Source organism: Leucoraja erinacea, chromosome 36, assembly GCF_028641065.1.
Source record: "Leucoraja erinacea ecotype New England chromosome 36, Leri_hhj_1, whole genome shotgun sequence".
Classification (NCBI taxonomy): domain Eukaryota; kingdom Metazoa; phylum Chordata; class Chondrichthyes; order Rajiformes; family Rajidae; genus Leucoraja; species Leucoraja erinaceus.
The window spans coordinates 8,992,023-9,011,197 of record NC_073412.1 but is presented as its reverse complement, the minus strand read 5'-3'; the positions used below and the strand labels follow the sequence as shown (position 1 = coordinate 9,011,197).

Here is a 19,175-nt window from a genome sequence, read left to right as displayed (position 1 = left end):
CCTTCGAAACTCCAGAGTGTACAAGCCCAGCTGCTCCATTCTCTCAGCATATGTTGGCTAAATTTCTGCAGTAGTCCATCTGCCTTCAATGAAACGTCCATTTTATTTAGAAATAAAAATAATGTCTAGCGAATACAGAGAGCCAGCAAAACCTACCATCGCAGTTGATGTAGAATCAATCAGTCCGGCATTTCTTCATGACTTCCTTCAATATCTTGTTCCGAAAGGTAGGGTAATTGGAATTGCTCGGAATGTGACAACTGGGAAAAACAGCACATTGCTCTGCAATACCATCCACTGTATTTAGAAAACTGAGATATTAGAATGCATTTTCAGTTATCAAAATTGTTCAATAATTTAAATTTACTTACTTAACCATAGAAAAACTTTCCAAGGTCCTTCCAGAAATATATTTAACCAGATGTTAATATAACCTACCCTCTTTAATACGGATTTGGTTATAGCGAACATAATCTGTTGTAACCAGGGTGTTCCTCATATCGGGAAACTGAGTTCCACTGAGTTCAAAGTAAATATGGTAACTTTTTAAAATGTATTTAATGTTTAAAGTATTGTATATTTTGTGTCCATTCCTGTTTGTAGTGCCTCATGTTTAGTGTATGTTTATTGGCAGTTTTTCCATTACTGTACATATTTACCCCCTTACTTGGTTACAATGGCTCCGGTTACCAAACACTTTAATTCCCGTCCCATTCACACACTGACCTTTCTGTCCTGGGCCCCCTCCATTGCCAGTGAGGCCAAACGCAAATTGGAGGAACAGCATCTTATATTTTGCTTGGGCAGCTTACAATCAAGTGGTAATTAATATTGATTGCTCTAACTTTAAGTAACCATTGCATCTCCTCTCTCTCTCTATCCCCCCCCTCCTCCGCCAGCACCCAAGTCGTACCAGCTTCAAAGTCGTCCTGTTGCGTCTCATTGTCTGTAACTCATTTTCACCTAGCCCACAGCTAACTGTTTCCTTTATCATTTATCTTTTTTTTTGCATATCTTTCATTCATTTGTTCTATATTCGGAGTGGCGGCGCTGCACTGGCAGCAGCGGCTCACCGGCAGTCCCGTTTGTTTGTGTTTTTTGTGTTGTTTATTTCGTTTTGGTTAGTCTAGTTTTTGGTTCTTAGTTTGTGTTTGGGGGGGGGGGGGGGGGGTGTAACAGGGTTTGCAGTCTCTCCCTCTGCCTCCGTCTGCGTTGAGGACTAATGGAGCTGGCGACCTCGAGGCTCAGGAGGCAGAGCCCGTCAGGACTCGCCTTGAGCTCGCTCCCGTGAGGGCGGTCCGGCTCGGGGCTGGAACAGTGCTTCCGTGAGGGGCTGTGACGCTCCCGTGAGGGCGGCCAGCACGAGGGAGGAACGGTGCTCCCGTCGGAGTGGCCGAGCTCGGGGAGGTACGGCGCTCCCAGCCCGAGGGAGGAGCGGCGCCCATGTCGGGGCGGCCCAGCCCGAGGGAGGAGCGGCGCCCATGTCGGGGCGGCCTGGCGCGAGGCTGAGACGGTAACGGTACTCACGTGAGGGCGATCCGGCTCGGGGCTGGAACGGTGCTCCGGTGGCTGGGACGGCATTCTGGCGGCGGTGACCTGAGTCCGGGGTTCGGCCGCGAGCCAGCGGCTGCGTCAGCAGGACTGGTGGGCGGCAGCTTCGACCACCCCGGGGCGCGGTGATTGAGCCGCGGGACTGTTTTTAACATCGCCCGGTGGGGTATCGCCTCAGCGCAGAGGGAGAAGAGGAGGGAAGAGACTGCAGACCTAAGACTTTTGCCTCCATCACAGTGAGGAGATGTTGGGTGGACTCACTGTGGTGGATGTTAATGTGTGTTTACTGTTGTTTTTATTGTATTATATGTATGACTGCTGAAATTTCGTTCAGACTTCGGTCTGAATGACAATAAAGGCTATCTATGTTATCTCTCCATATCACCATCTTTATCTCCTGCTTCCCTTTCACCTGACTCTCAGTCTGAAGAAGGGTCTCAACCTGAAACGTGACCCATTGCTTTTTCTCCAGAGTAACCCGCTGAGTTACTCCACCTTTTCTTGTTTACCGTTGGTTTAAACCTGCACCTTTCCTCCCCTATTGGTCTGCTATAATGAGGATATTCTGTACTGATACGTACAAAGAATTTGATTAGATGATTCAATGATATTTTACTTGTGGTCAAACACTTGGTCAAAAAGATGGAAACGTCTGCAAAGGAAAGAAATGGAGAGGTTTGGATAACGAGTTACTGAGGTTAGGATGTTGTTGGGAAGTGGAAGAGGCGGAAGATGCTGAGATTGGAGGAATGCAGAAATCAATGTACTAGTAGCAAATCCAAATTAATTAAAGCTATTGTGCAGATTTAACAAAGTACTTTAGACAAACAATTTGCAATTTGAAAGCATTAACTTAGAAAAATAAAACACAGTGGTGTTGGTCAAGACTGAACGTTGCAGTCAGTAAGAAACTCTTCAGCCAGCTGTAATCAATAGTGGCCCACATCTTCTCAAGTCTCTCTCCAATCCCACCATACCATAATTTCCAACTTAAATATTTACTGAAGAGATTATTAGTCTTCTCAGCATTAAGGGGAGACATTTTACAGAAGTATAATATTCTGTTTTATTTGGTGAAATGTTCTGAGCCTTATAAAACAGAGCTCCCTCTGACATACCGAGAAAACTGCCACAGGATAATTGCCGAACATACGACGTAAATATTTGTAGAGGACATATTTATAGCAATGTAAAGATGACTGTAAAGGAGAGGCTGTTCAATTCACTTTGTTGCTTTTATTTGAAATATTTTTACAGTCCCTTGCATGATGTTTGGGACAAAGACCCATCATTTATTTATTTGCCTCTGTTCTCCACAATTTGAGATTAGTAATTAAAACAATCACTATTGGTTAAAGTGCTCATTGTCAGATTTTAATAAAGGCCATTTTTATACATTTTGGTTTCACCATGTAGAAATTACAGCAGTGTTTATACATAGTCCCCACCCCATTTCAGGGCACCATAATGTTTGAGACACAGCAATGTAATGTAAATGAAAGTAGTCATGTTTAGTATTTTGTTACATATCCTTTGCATGTAATGACTGCTTGAAGTCTGTGATTCATGGACATCACCAGTTGCTGGGTGTCTTCTCTGGTGATGTTCTGCCAGGCCTATATTGCAGCCATCTTTAGCTTATGCTTGTTTTGGGGGCTAATCCCCTTCAGTTTTTCTCTTCAGCATATCAAAGGCTTAATTGCGTTCAAATCGGGTGATTAACATGGCCATTCAAGAATTGACAATTTTTTAGCTTTGAAAAACTCCTTTGTTGCTTTAGCAGTATATTTGGGATCATTGTCTTGCTGTAGAATAAACCGCCGGCCAATGAGTTTTGAGGCATTTGTTTGAACTTGAGCAGATAGGATGTGCTTATACACTTCAGAATTCATTATGCTAGTACCATCAGCAGTTGTATCATCAATGAAGATAAGTGAGCCAGTACCATACATGCCCAGGCCATAACACCCCCTCCACCGTGTTTCACAGATGAGGTGTTTGGGGATTTTTCTTTATTGTAGAGAGAATTCTTCTGTCATCAGCTGTGGAGCTCTTCTTTGGCCTGCCAGTTCCGTTGTGATTAGTAAGCTCACCAGTGCTCTCTTTCTTCTTTTGTTCCAAACAGTTGATTCTGGTAAGCCTAAGGTTTGGCTGATGTCTCTAAAGGTTTTATTCTTGTTTCGCAGTCTCATAATGGTTTATTTGACTTTCATTGGCACAACTTTGGTCCTCATGTTGATAAACAGCAATAAAAGTTTCCAAGGGTGATGGAAAGACTGGAGGAAAGACTAGGTGCTGAGAGCTCTCTTATACCTGCATTAAGGAGGCAATTAAACACACCTGTGTAATTCCAAACGCCCATGAAGTCACGTGTCCCAAACATTATGGTGCCCTGAAATGGGGGGACAATGTATAAACACAGCTGTAATTCCTACATGGTGAAACCAAAATGTATAAAAATACCCTTTAATAAAATCTGACAATGTGAACTTTAACCATAGGTGATTTTTTTAATTACAAATGTCAAATTGTGGAGTGCAGAGGCAAATAAATAAACAACGGGTCTTTGTCCCAAATATTATGGAGGGCACTGTAAGTGAACATAATAAGAAGGCACAGAGACGGATGCAGATTAAATAGAGGGGTGATGGCTTGGGGCGGGGAAAATCCCTGATAACATGTAGAACTACCTTTAGCAAACTATATGGGATACCTTGCAAAACGTCTCTCTACACACTACTTACTATACACATTTATCAAAAAGTACAAATGTTCATATATATATTGTATCAAGACACTGAAATAAGGAAGTGAACAGAGCAGAATTCCAGATAAATATTTTAAATTATTTTGACTGTTTATCAGTGAATAATAGCTAAATTCTGGCTCAAAAATATTAAGTGGCAAACTCCAGACTCCAATGAAGGAAGATTCAGCTTCTCTGGATTGATAGAGGTTTACTAAATATCATCTGCACAGTAAACACAAGCTAACAATCTCTTTGGACCAGGTAAGGCATCGCTCATGAGCAGAGGGTGCCGTGTGACAGGAAAACCTGGGAAGGAGGAGAGGAACAGATGTGTCTCAATATAGTTTTGCTTGGAGTCTGGAATATCCCCTTGAAGTGTAATATATCACAGATCACTTGAACAAGACAGTATAAGGTAGTACAGCACTTAAATAGAAAGTATGCGAAAACTTTAGTCAATATGACTACAATTAAATATAAATCTCCAAAGTAATTTATAAAATTGAGTAATATGGGAGATACATTTTTCTTTAAAGGAATTAACTTTATAAAACTTAAGATACAGTACAGTGGTCATTTATGCAGGGAATTACACCAGTTTAAAAAAAAAAATATTTTAAAATACTTTATTTGGTCCTCCTGTAAACTACTTTAGTGCCATTCACATTGATACCAGAGGGAATGGCAGTGCATAAACCAGATAAACGAGCATCCTTTTCACGGCACTGCCCTTTCACGAAGAGAAACGTTGGCGTCGGTTGCAATTCAATCTCATACATTCGACAATGTCTGCGTAACAGGAATGAGTGGACAGAAAGGGAGTGTGTCGCCCAACCCCCAAAATGGGGAGAGAGATGCTCCCATTAATCGGCTGCAATCTGAAGTGATTTACAGCAAGGGAAGGGCAAAGTCACCACCTCCACTTTCACAATGGGCGCAGAGGGACGGAAACAAACAAACAAACAAACCAATGCACAACCTGGTCTGACAGGAAAACTACTTGTTAAAAATCTTTCCAGACAAGCAAAGCCCACGTGTGGATGTTAACTGTAACCGGGGAAGGAGAGGGTGGTGAGAGGGGAACGATGAAATTTAGAGTACTGTGTTCAGTTCTGAGCACCGTGTTATAGAGGAAAGATGTTGTCGGGTTGGAAAAGGAATGGAGAAGATTTACGAGGATGTTGACAGGACTAGAGGGTCTGAGCTGTAGGCAGAGGTTGAGTAGGCTGGGACTCTATTCTTTGGAGCACAAGAGGATGAGGGGGTGATCTTATAGAGGTGTATAAGAGCATGAGTGGAATAGATCGGGTAGATGCACAGAGTCTCTTTTGCCCAGAGTAGGGGAATCGAGGACCAGAGGACATAGGTTTACGGTGAAGGGGAAAAGATTTAATAGGAATCTGAGGGGTAACTTTTTCCACACAAAGGGTGGTGGATGTATGGAACAAGCTGCCAGAGGAGGTAGTTGAGGCAGGGACTATCCCAACATTTAAGAAGCAGTTAGACAGGTACATGGATAAGACAGGTTTGGAGGGATGTGGACCAAATGCTGACAGGTGGGACTAGTGTAGCTGGGACATGTTGGCTGGTGTGGGCAAGTTGGGCTGAAGGGCCTGTTTCCACACAGCATCACTCTATGACTCTATGGCTGGTTAGGTACCCCAGTATGACCCATTGCGTGTAGCCTCGCCCAAGGTTCAGTTTCCTTGTACTTGTCTGGGCTCCGGTCCACATTTTCCACTCAGCAAGGAGAAACATCTGAAAGATCTCCACAAATGGATTTGCACAATTTACTAAAACACCCTGCATCTTGAAATCTCGTCTCATCCTGAAATGTGTTGGGGTTTGAAGATTGAACTAAAAGGAATGGTTCGGTGGTTATCAGATGTTTGGCTAGTTCATAATATTAGAAACCCACACTAGTTTCTGGTAACCAGTACCAGAGTCAGACATTATAATTTAATTTCAGTGTAAAATGAGCACCCACGATTTGTGCTTGATTTTTTCCCAAATTACGAGATCTGGTTGAAAATCTAGCTCGGCTCCAAGATTTTCAATTAAATAATTTAATGATTTAATCATTTTCAATTTAATAACTTCAAAAAAATCTACGTCATGATTTCAGTAATTTCTCTCATATTTAAAAGAGAAGTGCAATTTTGTCTTGTACTTTGTCTTTTGAAGATGTGGAAAATCTTATTCAGGATTAGCGGTTTGAAAATCCTGTTGGACCTTGGGAAACTGCTATTTTGCATCTTACAATAAAATGACACAAAGTGCTGGAATAACTAAACAGGTCAGGAAGCATCTCTGGAGAACATGGATAGGTGACGTTTTGGGTCAGGACCCTACTTCAGGCTGATTGTGGTGGGGGTAGGGGAGATAGCTGGGAGAGTGGTGGGGGGCTGATCAATGCCTGGTAACCCCCACCGCAATCAGAAGGGTCCTGACCTGAAACGTCACCTATCCATGCTCTCCAGTGATGCTGCCTGACCCGTTGAGTTACTCCAGCACCTTGTGTCTTTTTTTGTATAAACCAACATCCCCTTGTATTTCATCTTAACTACGAAGTTAGTGATTCATAAGATCCAATTGACTTTCACCACTTGTTATCTTATTTGGTCCTCTGCATTCTCAGAAGAGAGTCATTTACAATCCCAATATGAACTCGAGATACAAAATACTGGAGTAACTCAGCGGGTCAGGCAGCATCTCTGGAGATAAAGAATAGGTGACGTTTCCAGTTGAGACCCTTCTTCAGACTTCGGACTCGACCAGAAACATCACCTATTCCTTTTGTCCAGAGATGATGCCTGACCCACTGAGTTACTCCAGCATTTTGTGTCTATTTTTGGTGTAAACCAGCATCTGCAGTTCCTTCCTACACCAACATTAATTCTGATCAGCATGTGTACTGTGCAGAGGACGCAATGAAAGAACCAGTGAACTGTGCAGATCAACTCCTCCTGATAACAAGCAGCTAAACCTCCTCCAGGCCAGAATGGCAAGACTAACAGAATTTGCATTTTAAATTAGAGTTCAGGGCGTTTGTATTACCAAAAATCACATTTGATTGACATAATATATTTTAAAAATTGTGATTAAAATTCTGGAGGCTTATCAGTTTCTCATGACTTCACCTGTGTCGTTTCAAGGTAGTCTGCTCATTTCAGGCCAGAAGCTATCACAAACCTGTTCCCCTCAATTAATTAAGAACTTGAGATCTTTCCTATTTCAACAAACTAATGTCTAAGAGCTACAATTAGATTTAAAAGCTTTCCCCCAGTTTATTTGCCTAATTGTGGACCATTTGGGCAGCTTTAGAAAATGATTAACAAGGATGTTGCAGGAATAGAGGGTCTGAGCTATAGGGAGAGGTTGAGTAGGCTGGGAATATTCCTTAGAGCGCAGGAGGATGAGGGGTGATCTTTTAGGTCTGTATAAAATCATGAGGAATAGATTGGGTAGATACACAGAGTCTCTTGCCCAAAGTAATTGAATCGAAGACCAGAGGACATAAGTTTAAGGTGAAGGGGAAAAGTTTAATAGGAATCCGAGGGGCAACTTTTTCACACAAAGGGCATTGGGCGTATGGAACAAGATTCCAGAGGAGGTATTTGAAGCTGGGATTATCCCAACATTTAAGAAACAGTTAGACGGGTACATGAATAGGACAGGTTTGGAGGGATATGAGCCAAATGTGGGCAGGTGGGAAAGTGTAGATGGGACATGTTGGCCGGTGTGGGCAGGTTAGGTGGAAGGACCTGTTTCCATGCTCTATCACTGTGATTTAGGTTTGAAAAGGTTGTCTGTCTTCTTGAAAAATTGTACTTTGGGGTGAAAATACTATACAGCAGAGTTTTTATCCTTCGATCATCTGCCTCCCAATGCCTAGGTGGTGCTTTAGGTCACCCAGTGAGTTGAGAACATACAGCTCTTCCAAATTAACAGGGAATAGCAATGGCTCAAAGTTTCTCCCAATCAGTTGCTGAGTGACAAACTGCATAAGTCATAGGGGTAGAATTAGGCCCTTGGAGAATGCTCCTCCCTTCAATCATGTCTGGTCTGTGTTGAATGACTTTTCCCTTATCTCGATAGAATTATAGGAGAGGTGATTGAGGGTATGTGCTGAGGCTTTGGCTCGAGAGACTTCGGCTAGGAGGCTGAGTGAGGCAAAAGTTAAGACAAAGTCTCTTTTTTTCCCCCACACCTCTTCCTCTTTTGTCTTAGTGCAGTGAACATGGCGGATAGGGCAGAGGGATGCACCTCCTGCAGGATGTGGGAGCTTCCATTGCCCCAGCCTGTGGGAAGTGCACCCAGCTACAGCTCATGATGGGTCGTATGAAGGCACTGGGGTGGGAGATGGATGTACTGAGGGTTGCCTGGGATGCTGAGATCAGGGGTAAGAGTTTTAGTGAGGTGGTCATGCCTAAGGTGCAAAGAGAAAGAAGATGGGTGACCACCAGGAAAGGAAAAGGGAATAAACACAAAGAATGCTGGAATCCCCCATGGCCAGTCCCCTTGAAAACTAGTACACCCTTCTGAAGAAGAGTCTCGACCCAAAACGTCACCCATTCCTTCTCTCCAGAGATGCTGCCTGCCCCGCTGAGTTAAACCACCATCTGCTGTTCCTTCCAACACCCTTTTGGATATTGTTGGCGGGGATGACGTTCAGGCGAAAGCAGCAACTACAGCGGTCAGATCTGTGGCACCAAACTGGCTCTGTGACAAAGCAGGGAAGGGTGAGGTCAGGCAGAGCAATATTGATAAAGACTTATTAATTTGGGGGAGTGATAAGAGATTCAGTGACTCCATGATGGTGCTTGGGTCAAGGATATCTCAGAGTGGATGCAGAGGGAGAATGGTTCAGAAAAGAGATGTGTCCTGCAGAGTGAATACAGGGACTCAAAGGATAAAAAGGATATCAAGGGTAGTAATCTTTGGATTATTCCCAGTGTCATATGCCAGTGAGAGTGGGAAGAGGAGGATAGGCCAGATGAGGAGTTAATGCAGGAGGCAGTGATTCAGAATTTTGGACCATTGGGATTTCCTCTGGGATAGAGGTGACCTGTACTGGAGGGATGGGTTGCTCTTGAACGAGAAGGGGACCAATATCCTGGGGGGGAGGGGGAGTGTATGTGTGCAAGTGGTATCAGGGAGAGTTTAAGCTAGATTAGTCGGGGGAAGGGATCCAATACAGAACTGAGACAGGTAGAAGGCTGGAAGTCAATGTAGAAGTCATCTGCAAGGAGAGGCTGGATAAATGTGGGAATGGTTTTTCTGGAAAGTTGGAGGTAGAGGTGGAGGGGAGATCTCATGTATATAAGTATATAAAAGAATGAGGGGTAGGTAAGGCTGACAGCCAGAATCCTTTTTTCCCCCCAGGGTGAAAATATAGAACACTAGAGGGCGTAGCTATAAGGTGAGAGGGAAGAAGTTTAATGGAGATACGTGGGGCATGTTTTTTTTTACACAGAGAGCGATGGAGGCCTAGACCGTACTGCCAGGGATAGTGGTGGTGGCAGGTGCAATAATGGGTTTAAGAGGCTTTTAGATAGGCGCATTGGAGTGCAAGGAATAAAATGATACGGATCATGTACAGGCAGATGTCAGTTCAACTTGGCATCATATTCGACACAAACAATGTGGGCTGAAGAGCCCATGCCTGTGATGTATTGTTCAATGTTTAAATTAAGGAGAACATCACAGCAGCAGTGAGGGATTCTTAAGTGAGGCTATATGAGTGAGCTGAGAAATATAAAGGGGATGATCATTTTGTTGGGAGGGTGCTGTTGGCCCCCAAATAGTCAACGGGAATTAGAGGAAGAAATATGCTGGGAGATTGCAGATTGTAGCGGGGTACATTAATATTCCTATTACAAACCGGGACTTCCATCGTGCCAAGGGGCTTAGATGGGATGGAATTTGTCAAGCATGTTCAGGAATGTTTTCTTCAGTAATGTATAGATGGCTCTACAAGAAAGAGGGTAAAGCACGTCCTACTCATAGGAAATAGGGCTGGGCAAGTGACAGAGATGACAGTGGCCAAGGACATTGGGACTGACATCCATATTTTTATTTGTTTTAAAATAGTTATGGAAAAGGACAAGGCTGGTCCATAATGTACCAAATTAGGAAGAACTTTGATGGAATTGGACAGAAACTTAAAAGCCATCCCATTTCCCAAAGTCCCTTTGCTGAGAAATGACCTAGTCCAATCAACTTTCACACTTTTAAAGTTTCTCACTTTTATAAAAGTGAGATAGAGGGATTTAAGGTCTGAATATTCCTGTTAGAGAAAGGCCACGATGGGCACGAGTACAGAACCGTAGCTGATTTCGTTGTTTAGTTTATAGATAAATTGCGAAAACAGGCCCATCGGCTTGCCGAGTCCTCACTGACCAGTGATCCCCACACATTAACACAAGCCTACACGCACTAGGGACAGTTTGCACTTGTACCAAGTACACAAACACAAGCCAATTAACCTACAAACCTGTTACTCTTTGGAGTGTGGGAGGAAACCGAAGATCTCAAGAGAAACCTCACACGGTCACGGGGAGAACGTACAAACTCCGTACAGACAGCACCTGTAGTCGGGATCGAACCCGGGTCTCCGGTGATGCAAGAGCTGTAAAGCAGCAACTCTACCGCTGCACCACCGTGTCGCCCCTAGTGCGGGAGATTAAGGCTCAGGTCAGGGAACGGAAGGCATAGGGCTGGTGCAGGCATCTGGGATCAAATGTATCCCTTGGGGAGCCTTGGGGGATTGAGGACCATATATAAGAATGAAATCAGGAGAACCGAAACTTTTGGCAGATAAGATTAAGGAGATTCAAAGAATGTTATAAGTATATTGAGGGAAAAGGGTAATCAGGGAGAAAATAGGACGCCTCGGAAACCAGGGTGGTCATCTATGTCTGGAGCCACAGGAAGATGGTGAAATACTCAATGAATATTTCTCCGCTGTTTTGTATCATGGAGAAAGCCATGAAGACTTGGGAACTGCGGAAAGTCCATGTCTAGGCGTCTTGATAATTTCCATATTATAGCTGCAGAGATGCTAGATGTCCTAAAATGTATGAGTATAGATAAATATCAGGGTTTTTGAAGGACACTGTGGGAAGGTAGAGAAGAAACCTCAGGACTGGCTAAGAAGTGCTGGAAGACTGTGGAGTGGTCTGTCTCCAACTTAGAGGCGGTGAAACAGGAAAAATGTAAGCAATGCTCAGAAAAAAATGTCACCCCTGCATGCAGCCCTCAGGAATGAGGGGCAGTTACCACACAGACGATGGTAAAGACAACCCCTGGGGTCCTGTACCTTGGATATGCGTCGTGTTAGGGATGCAGTCTTGATAAATTATGGGGTTTATCAGAACCAACCTCGGATTACTGCACAAACTGGAAACAGTCACATTTCTGAGCAATGACTCTGCATTACATTCACAACATTGTTGTACTGGATTTAAAAAGTAGCGAGACTTAGGCCTGCGATTCCAATGTAAACTTTCCTCGAGCAACTGTCTGACACAGTGTGCAGAGTGATTATTAATCTGCTCGTGGAGAAAGGATCAAACTGTAACAGGCAGATGAAGACACGTGTCGAAAACACTCGGGTGCTTGGTTGACGGGCAAGGAGATCGATAAAAAGCCACAAAATAAAATGAAGACAATCAATGAACAATGGCACAACAAATGATGAGAAAGGGGCACTGCCAATGCTTGCAGACATTCCTTCATAGTATAATCTCTCTATTTACTTTTAAATAAGGGAGGGGGTAGATGAGGATTTAAACGGACCTACATTACGTTGTGAATCCTCATTGCATGCACGTCAAACGTCAACGTTTAAAAAGGAAGGGAACCATTCACTTTGAGCCACTAAAACAGCTTTTGAAGAGGGGGGCACTGACATTCTAACACCCAACTCTGGCCTCATATTGCCCGGGACAGTAGCAGTGAGACGTGCTTTGTATTTTGTGACATTATGGACTGTGAGCTACACAAGCCTGTGGAGAGTTTAACTGAAAGCTGGGCTTGAGACTGGCATGCAAAGTTACGTGAAATAAATAGTCACAGACGTTTGAGGGCACTGGGAGGTGGAGGCCGCGGAGAGCATGCTTGGCTTGCTTTCCCTGTGAAGTTCTATTGTGCATTGGGTTGTACAAAGTATAAAAACTAATCTTTCGACAACAACAAGAAACAATAAAAACCAGGACGAGGGATCCAGAAGCAACACTTGTTCCGCTGTCATGGGCAGAGAGAATCCTACTGGTCAGCTTTGAATGAGGACCACTTTCCTTTACTTGTTGATACGTTGCTATGCTATGTATCTGTGAACCAGGCTTATCACTGCACATCTGTCCTGGATGAAGAAGATTTGGAGACTTGACGTATCTCTCCTCTGCACTGACGGAATCACTGTTCTGACCCTCCATTCTGCTTGGATAATATGATCCTCATTCCGTGAGTCCGAACATGCACGCTCAAAGCTGTTTCACTGTGAAGTATTTCCTTGCAAACGTGGCACTGGAGATCAACATCTTCCTCTGACGTAGTGTTCGACTCCCTACTGTGCGCGCCTTGCCCGTTTTCGCGAACCACGCCTGCTTGCAGCGTCTCGGCTTCCTTGAACTTGTGGACGATGAAGAGGTGCCTGTTCAGGGAGAGTGCAGACGTGTAACAGAGACCGCACTGCGAGCACTGGAAGGTTGAACCATCGGTCTTGTGCTGAGGTATGTGTCCCTGGAAATCGGCTTTGCTCTTGGTCATGTAACCACACTTGGAACATCTGTACTGTTTGAACACTGCGACCTTCAGCTTCTTGGGAAGTGATGCGATGGTGTGAGAGTTAGGCTGCCCAGCTGCTTCTGTGTCACTGGCCACGCGCTTGCCAGGCAAGTCCTCCTCGAAAAGGAAATGACAATTAGCGATCACAAGACTGGCATCATGAAGCAGACATGGACTGCATACCTTGCCTATTCATTTAGAAGATAAGACACAAAATGCTGGAGTAACTCAGATTCAGATTCAGATTCAATTTTAATTGTCATTGTCAGTGTACAGTACAGAGACAACGAAATGCATTTAGCATCTCCCTGGAAGAGCGACATAGGACGGGCAGCGTCTCTGGAGAGAAGAAATGGGTGACACTTCTGAAGAAGGGTCTCAACCCAAAACATCATCCATTCCTTCTCTAGAGATGCTGCCTGTCTCGCTGAGTTTCACCAGCATTTTGTGTCTATCTTTGGTGTAAACCTGCATCTGCGGTTCTTCCTACACATTTCGACTACTTTGTTATTTAGTTTTGTTTAGAAATACAGTATGGAAACAGGCCCTTCGGTCGACCGAGTCCACTCCGATCATCGATCACCCATTCAGACTAGTTCTATGTCATCCCACTTTCTCATCCACTCCCGACATGTTAGAGGCAATTTACAGAAGCCGATTAACCTACAAATCCGCACTTCTTTGGGATGCGGGAGGATAGCGGAACACCCGGAGGAAACCCACGCGGTCACGGGGGGAACGTGCAAACTCCACACACAGGACTGGAACAAATCTGGGTCTCTGGCGCTGTGAGCAACTCTACCAGCTACACCACTGTGTGGCCCTTTATTATATTCTGTAGTTCATTATATTCTTTATTATATTCTATACCCAATTTACATTCTGATGTAGGCACCACCAATACAGCTATCCTTTATTGTCAGCTCCTGTCTACTTCAGAGAAGTTTCTTTAAACAGCTACAGTTTAGTTTATGTTTAATTTAGAGATGCAGGATGGAAACAGGCCCTTCGGCCCACCGAGTTCGCACCGACCAGTGATCCCCGCACATTAACAGTATTCTACACGCACTAGGGCCAATTTACAATTATACCAAGCCAATTACCCTACTAATCTGTATTTAAGAAGGAACTGCAGATGCTGGAAAATCGAAGGTACACAAAAAAGCTGGAGAAAACTCAGCGGGTGCAACAGCATCTATGGAGCGAAGGAAATAGGCAACGTTTCAGGCCGAAACGTTGCCTATTTCCTTCGCTCCATAGATGCTGCTGCACCCGCTGAGTTTCTCCAGCTTTTTTGTGTACCTTACTAATCTGTATGTTTTTGGAGGTTGGGAGGAAACTATAGACCCCAGTGAGGGCACATGCTGGTCATGGGGAGAAAGTACAAACTCTGTACAGACAAGCACCAGATTCAACCCGGATCTCTGGTGCTGTAAGGCAGCAACTCTACCACTGCGCCTTCATGAGATGCAGGTGTAGTTAGCTCCAGGATTAACTTTGATGCCCATTGTAAAATAACACATGAGGAAGGAAGTCTCACCACTTTGGCATCTGAGTTTGTGTTTGCAGATTTCTGCATCTGGCTGAAGTCTGGGTTTCGGATCCCATGCATTAGGTTGATGTGTTTTTCCAGCATGAAGCGCTTGGCAAAAAAGTGCTTTTCATCTGTGCAGTACCTGGAAATGATACAAAATCCGTGAAATACCAAAAACTGATGCTCTTGTAAACTGTTCTTGTCACGTCAGTACAGTTTATCTATTTGTTAAATGGGAAGACAACCACGGCAATCAACAATTACAGATTAGTTCAACATTTTTTTTCATGGATACGTTTCTTCCTTTAGCTGAGCACAAAGAGGTTTAAAAAATACATTTGATAAGGAATGTCTGCTGCTCTGTCATTCCACAGCCCACCTTGTTGACCCATTTCCAAGAGGATATTTTCTGGGCAGTGGCATCTTGTTCCTTGTGCCTCTCATGGATGGGACCAATGGTGTGGTTTGGGACAGACACTGAGTGCCGGAATAATTCAGCATCTCTGGAGAAAAAAGGATGGGCTACATTTCGTGTTGAAACCCTTCTTCAGACTGAGTGCGATTTGGGAAGCAGCTCCCTAGCCATTGGGAAGAGAATGTGGAGGACAACCTAGTGGTGATTTATCTTGTAGCACACAGCAATAAGGAGATCCCTCTGCATGGAGCAATACGAATTGTATTTGTAAAGTTTTCATTTCAGGATCAAGGATTTATTGCCTGTCCTGGTTCATTTTGCACATTTATTGTCCACCTTAAGATGATAGTGGTCATCTGCTTCTTGAACCACTAACAGTCCCTCTGATGAAGGTTCTGCCACACTGCTGTTGGGGAGGGAGTTCTAGGGTTTAGGCTCAGCAGTGAAGTACCTGCAATACATTGCTTGGAGGGAGACCTGCAAGTGGTGGTGGTCCTATGTATCTACTGCTCCTATCCTTCTTGATAGTAGACAATGCAGTTTGTGAGTTAGTACCAGAGCAGATTAAAGAACAACTGCAGTGCAGTATGTAGATGGTATATGTAGTAGATAAGACACAAAAAGCTGGAGAAACACTGCCGGATAGGCAGCATCTCTGGACAGAAGGAACGGGTGAAACGTCTGAAGATGCGTCTCGACCCGAAACGTCACCCATTCCTTCTCTCCAGAGATGCCGTCTGTCCCACTGAGTTACTCCAGCTATTTCAAAGGTTTCAAAGGTCTTTTATTGTCATGTGTACCAATTAAGGTGCAGTAATATTTATATTACCATACAGCCATACAAAAAAAAGCAACAAGACACACATAAAAGTTAACATAAACATCCACCACAGGATTCCCCACATTCCTCACAGTGATGGAAGGCAATAAAGTCTAATCTTCTTCCCTCATATTTGTGTCTATCTTCGGTTTAAACCCGCATCTGCAGTTCCTTCCTGCACATTTGGTAACTCAAAAAGGCAGCCAGCATCATCAGAGACCCACACCACCCTGGCCAGTCTCTCATTCCATTCCTGCCATTGGGAAGAAGGTACAAGAGGGGCCTGAAAACTAAGGTCCAGGTTCAGGAGCAACATCTTCCCAACAACCCTCAGGCTATTGAACGCTACTGACTGCAACTAAACTCCGATCTACAAACTACCTTGATTATACATCAAACTTCTTTTTGTAGTTTATTTTGGTGTCCACCAAGTACTATGCTTACATGTTTGTTGTGCTGCTGTATGAGGATTTTATTGTTCCCTTTCTAGACATTTGCCAATAAAACACACTTGACTCATCGGCCACCTCAGAAACCACAGACATGAAATGGAAGGAAGTCGTTCTTGATTTAGAGGTAGTGTCCAAGAAGCAGACTTTAAGGTTAGTCACCATTGTAACATCAGACAGCTTGGCAGGCAATATGCACTCAACAAGATCCCACAGGCAGTGATTATTTAGAGTCATAGAGTTATACAGCAGGGATAAAGGCCCTTCGACCCAACTTGCCCATGCCAACCAACATACACCGTCTATACCAGTCCCACCTAGTTACAGTCATAGGGTGATACAATGTGGAAACAGGCCTTTGGGCCCAACTTGCCCACAACGGCCAACACGTCCTAGCTACACTAGTCCCACCTACCAGCATTTAGTCCATATCCCTCCAAACTTGTCCTATCCATATATCTGTCCAACTGTTGCTTAAATGTTGGGATAGTTCCAGCCTCAACTACCTCCTCTGGCAGCTTGTTCCATACATCACCACCAATTGTGTGAAAAAATTACCCCTTGGATTCTTATTAAATCTTTTCCCTTTCACCTCTGGTCCTCAGGTCCTCCTACGCTTGGTCCAAATCCCACAGAACCTGTCCTATCCACATACCTGTTCAAATGTTTCTTAAACGTTACATAGTATCTGACTCAACAACATCCTCCGGCAGCTCGTTCCCAACACCAACCTCCTTTTGTGCAAAAAAATTACCCCTCAGGTCCCTATTAAATATTTCTACCCTCACCGTAAACCTATATCCTCTTATTTTGGATTCCCCATCTCTAGGTAAAAAACTTGGTGTATTTCAAGTTCAAGTTCAAGTGAGTTTATTGTTATGTGTCCCTGATAGGACAATGAAATTCTTGCTTTGCTTCAGCACAACAGAACATAGTAGGCATTGACTACAAAACACATGAATAAATAAACTGATAAAGTGCAAATAACAGTTAATGGGTTATTCATGTTCAGAGTTTTGTCCGAGCCAGGTTTAATAGCCTGATGGTTGTGGGGAAGTAGCTATTCCTGAACCTGGTCATTGTAGTCTTCAGGCTCCTGTACCTTCTACCTGATGGTAGCAGGGAGATGAGTGTGGGTCTTTGATGATACTGCCAGCTTTTTTGAGGCAGCGATTGTGATAAATCCCCTCGATGGAAGGAAGGTCAGAACCGATGATGGACTGGGCAGTGTTTACTACTTTTTGTAGTCTCTTTCTCTCCAGGGCGCTCAAGTTGTCGAACCAAGCCACGATGCAACCGGTCAGCATGCTCTCTACTGTGCACCTGTAGAAGTTAGAGAGAGTCCTCCTTGACAAACCGACTCTCTGTAATCTTCTCAGGAAGTCGAGGCGCTGTTGTGCTTTCTTGATAATTGCATCAGTGTTCTTGGACCTGATCATTTGCCTGATCTATTGCTCTCATTATTTTGTACACCTCGATAACATCACCCTTCTTCCTCCTGCACTCCAAGGTATAAATTCCTAGCCTGCTCCCCCTCTCCCTATAGCTCAGGCCCTCGAGTCCTGGCAACATCCTCATGAATCTTCTCTGCACTCTTTGCAGCTTGACAACATCTTTGCTATAATTAAGTTTGCTGATGACACTGTGGTGTTGGGCCTGATCTCAGACAACGATGAGAAGGCCTACCGGGAGGAGGTGGCTGATCTAGCACTCTGGTGCCAGGAGAACAGCCTCCTCTTGAACATCAAAAAAACGAAGGAGCTGATCATGGACTTTAGGAGGGCACATCATCCGAGGACGTACACTCCATTGAGTATAAATGGTGATCCTGTGGATAGGGTGAACTGTTTTAAATATCTGGGAGTCCGCATCTCTGAGGATATGACATGGTCATCACACGCCTCAGCACTGGTGAGTAAGGCAAGGCAGCGCCTTTACCACCTCAGGCAATTGCGGAAATTCAGAGTGTCTCTGAGGATCCTCCAGTGCTTCTACGCAGCAGCGGTGGAAAGCATCTTGTCCGGGAACATTACCATCTGGTTCGGGAATTGCTCTGCCAAGGACAAGAAGGCTCTGCAGAGAGTAGTGCGTTCGGCCGAACGCACTATGGGAACTTCACTCACCCCCCTGCAGGAACTATACAACAAGAGGTGCAACTCCAGAGCAAACAAAATTATGAGAGACCTCTTCCACCCCTGCAACAAACTGTTCCAGCCGCTGCGGTCAGGCAAACGCCTCCGTTGCCATGCAGTGAGAACGGAGAGGCTGAGAAGGAGTTTCTTCCCAGAGGCAATTCGGACTGTAAACGCCTTTCTCACCAGGGACTAACTGTACAGAACGTTTTTCCTTCTATTATTTATTACGTAAAATAATATGTGTGTTATGATTGTGTTTATAATTTGTCTGGTTGTTTTGTTGTTCCGCGAGCATTGCCACTTTCATTTCACTGCACATCTCGTATGTGTATGTGACAAATAAACTTGACTTGACTTGACTTGACTTGACATGGTGAAGTTGGGGAACAATTAATCTGTGTTAGAAATGTTGGTTTTGTTATTGGTCGTGGTATGGCAAAAGAATAGAGAAGGAAAAGATCTGAACATAAAGCTTTGAACTAGAATAATTGATTGTTAAACAGTAACAGGATATGCCACTAGGTGGCAAAGCACCTCTCTTTCCCCAAAGGTGGACAAAAATGCTGGAGAAACTCAGCGGGTGAGGCAGCATCTATGGAGTGAAGGAATAGGTTTTGGGTCGAAACCCTCCTTCAGACCGATGTGGGGGTGGGAGGGGGGCGTTAAAAAGAAAGGAAGAGGCGGAGACAGTGGGCTATGCGAGAGCTGGGAAGGGGAGGGGAAAGGGGGAGA

The 19,175-nt window shown here is 44.2% G+C and overlaps 1 protein-coding gene across 3 annotated transcripts in view; it reads right to left on the bottom strand.

The window, feature by feature from the left end:
- Window positions 1-9,113: 9,113 nt before the first annotated feature.
- Window positions 9,114-19,175, bottom strand: part of znf592 (zinc finger protein 592) — a 127,173-nt gene continuing 117,111 nt past the window's right edge. For 2 of the 3 annotated variants that reach the window (XM_055662612.1, XM_055662613.1), the window contains exons 9-10: window positions 14,631-14,766; window positions 9,114-13,207 (exon numbers count right to left, since the gene is read on the bottom strand). In XM_055662612.1, coding sequence (XP_055518587.1) covers window positions 12,719-13,207; window positions 14,631-14,766 — 625 coding nt within the window. In that variant the 3' untranslated portion in view covers window positions 9,114-12,718. The remainder of the gene's footprint in view (window positions 13,208-14,630; window positions 14,767-19,175) is intronic. The other variant, XM_055662614.1, reaches the window with a different exon arrangement.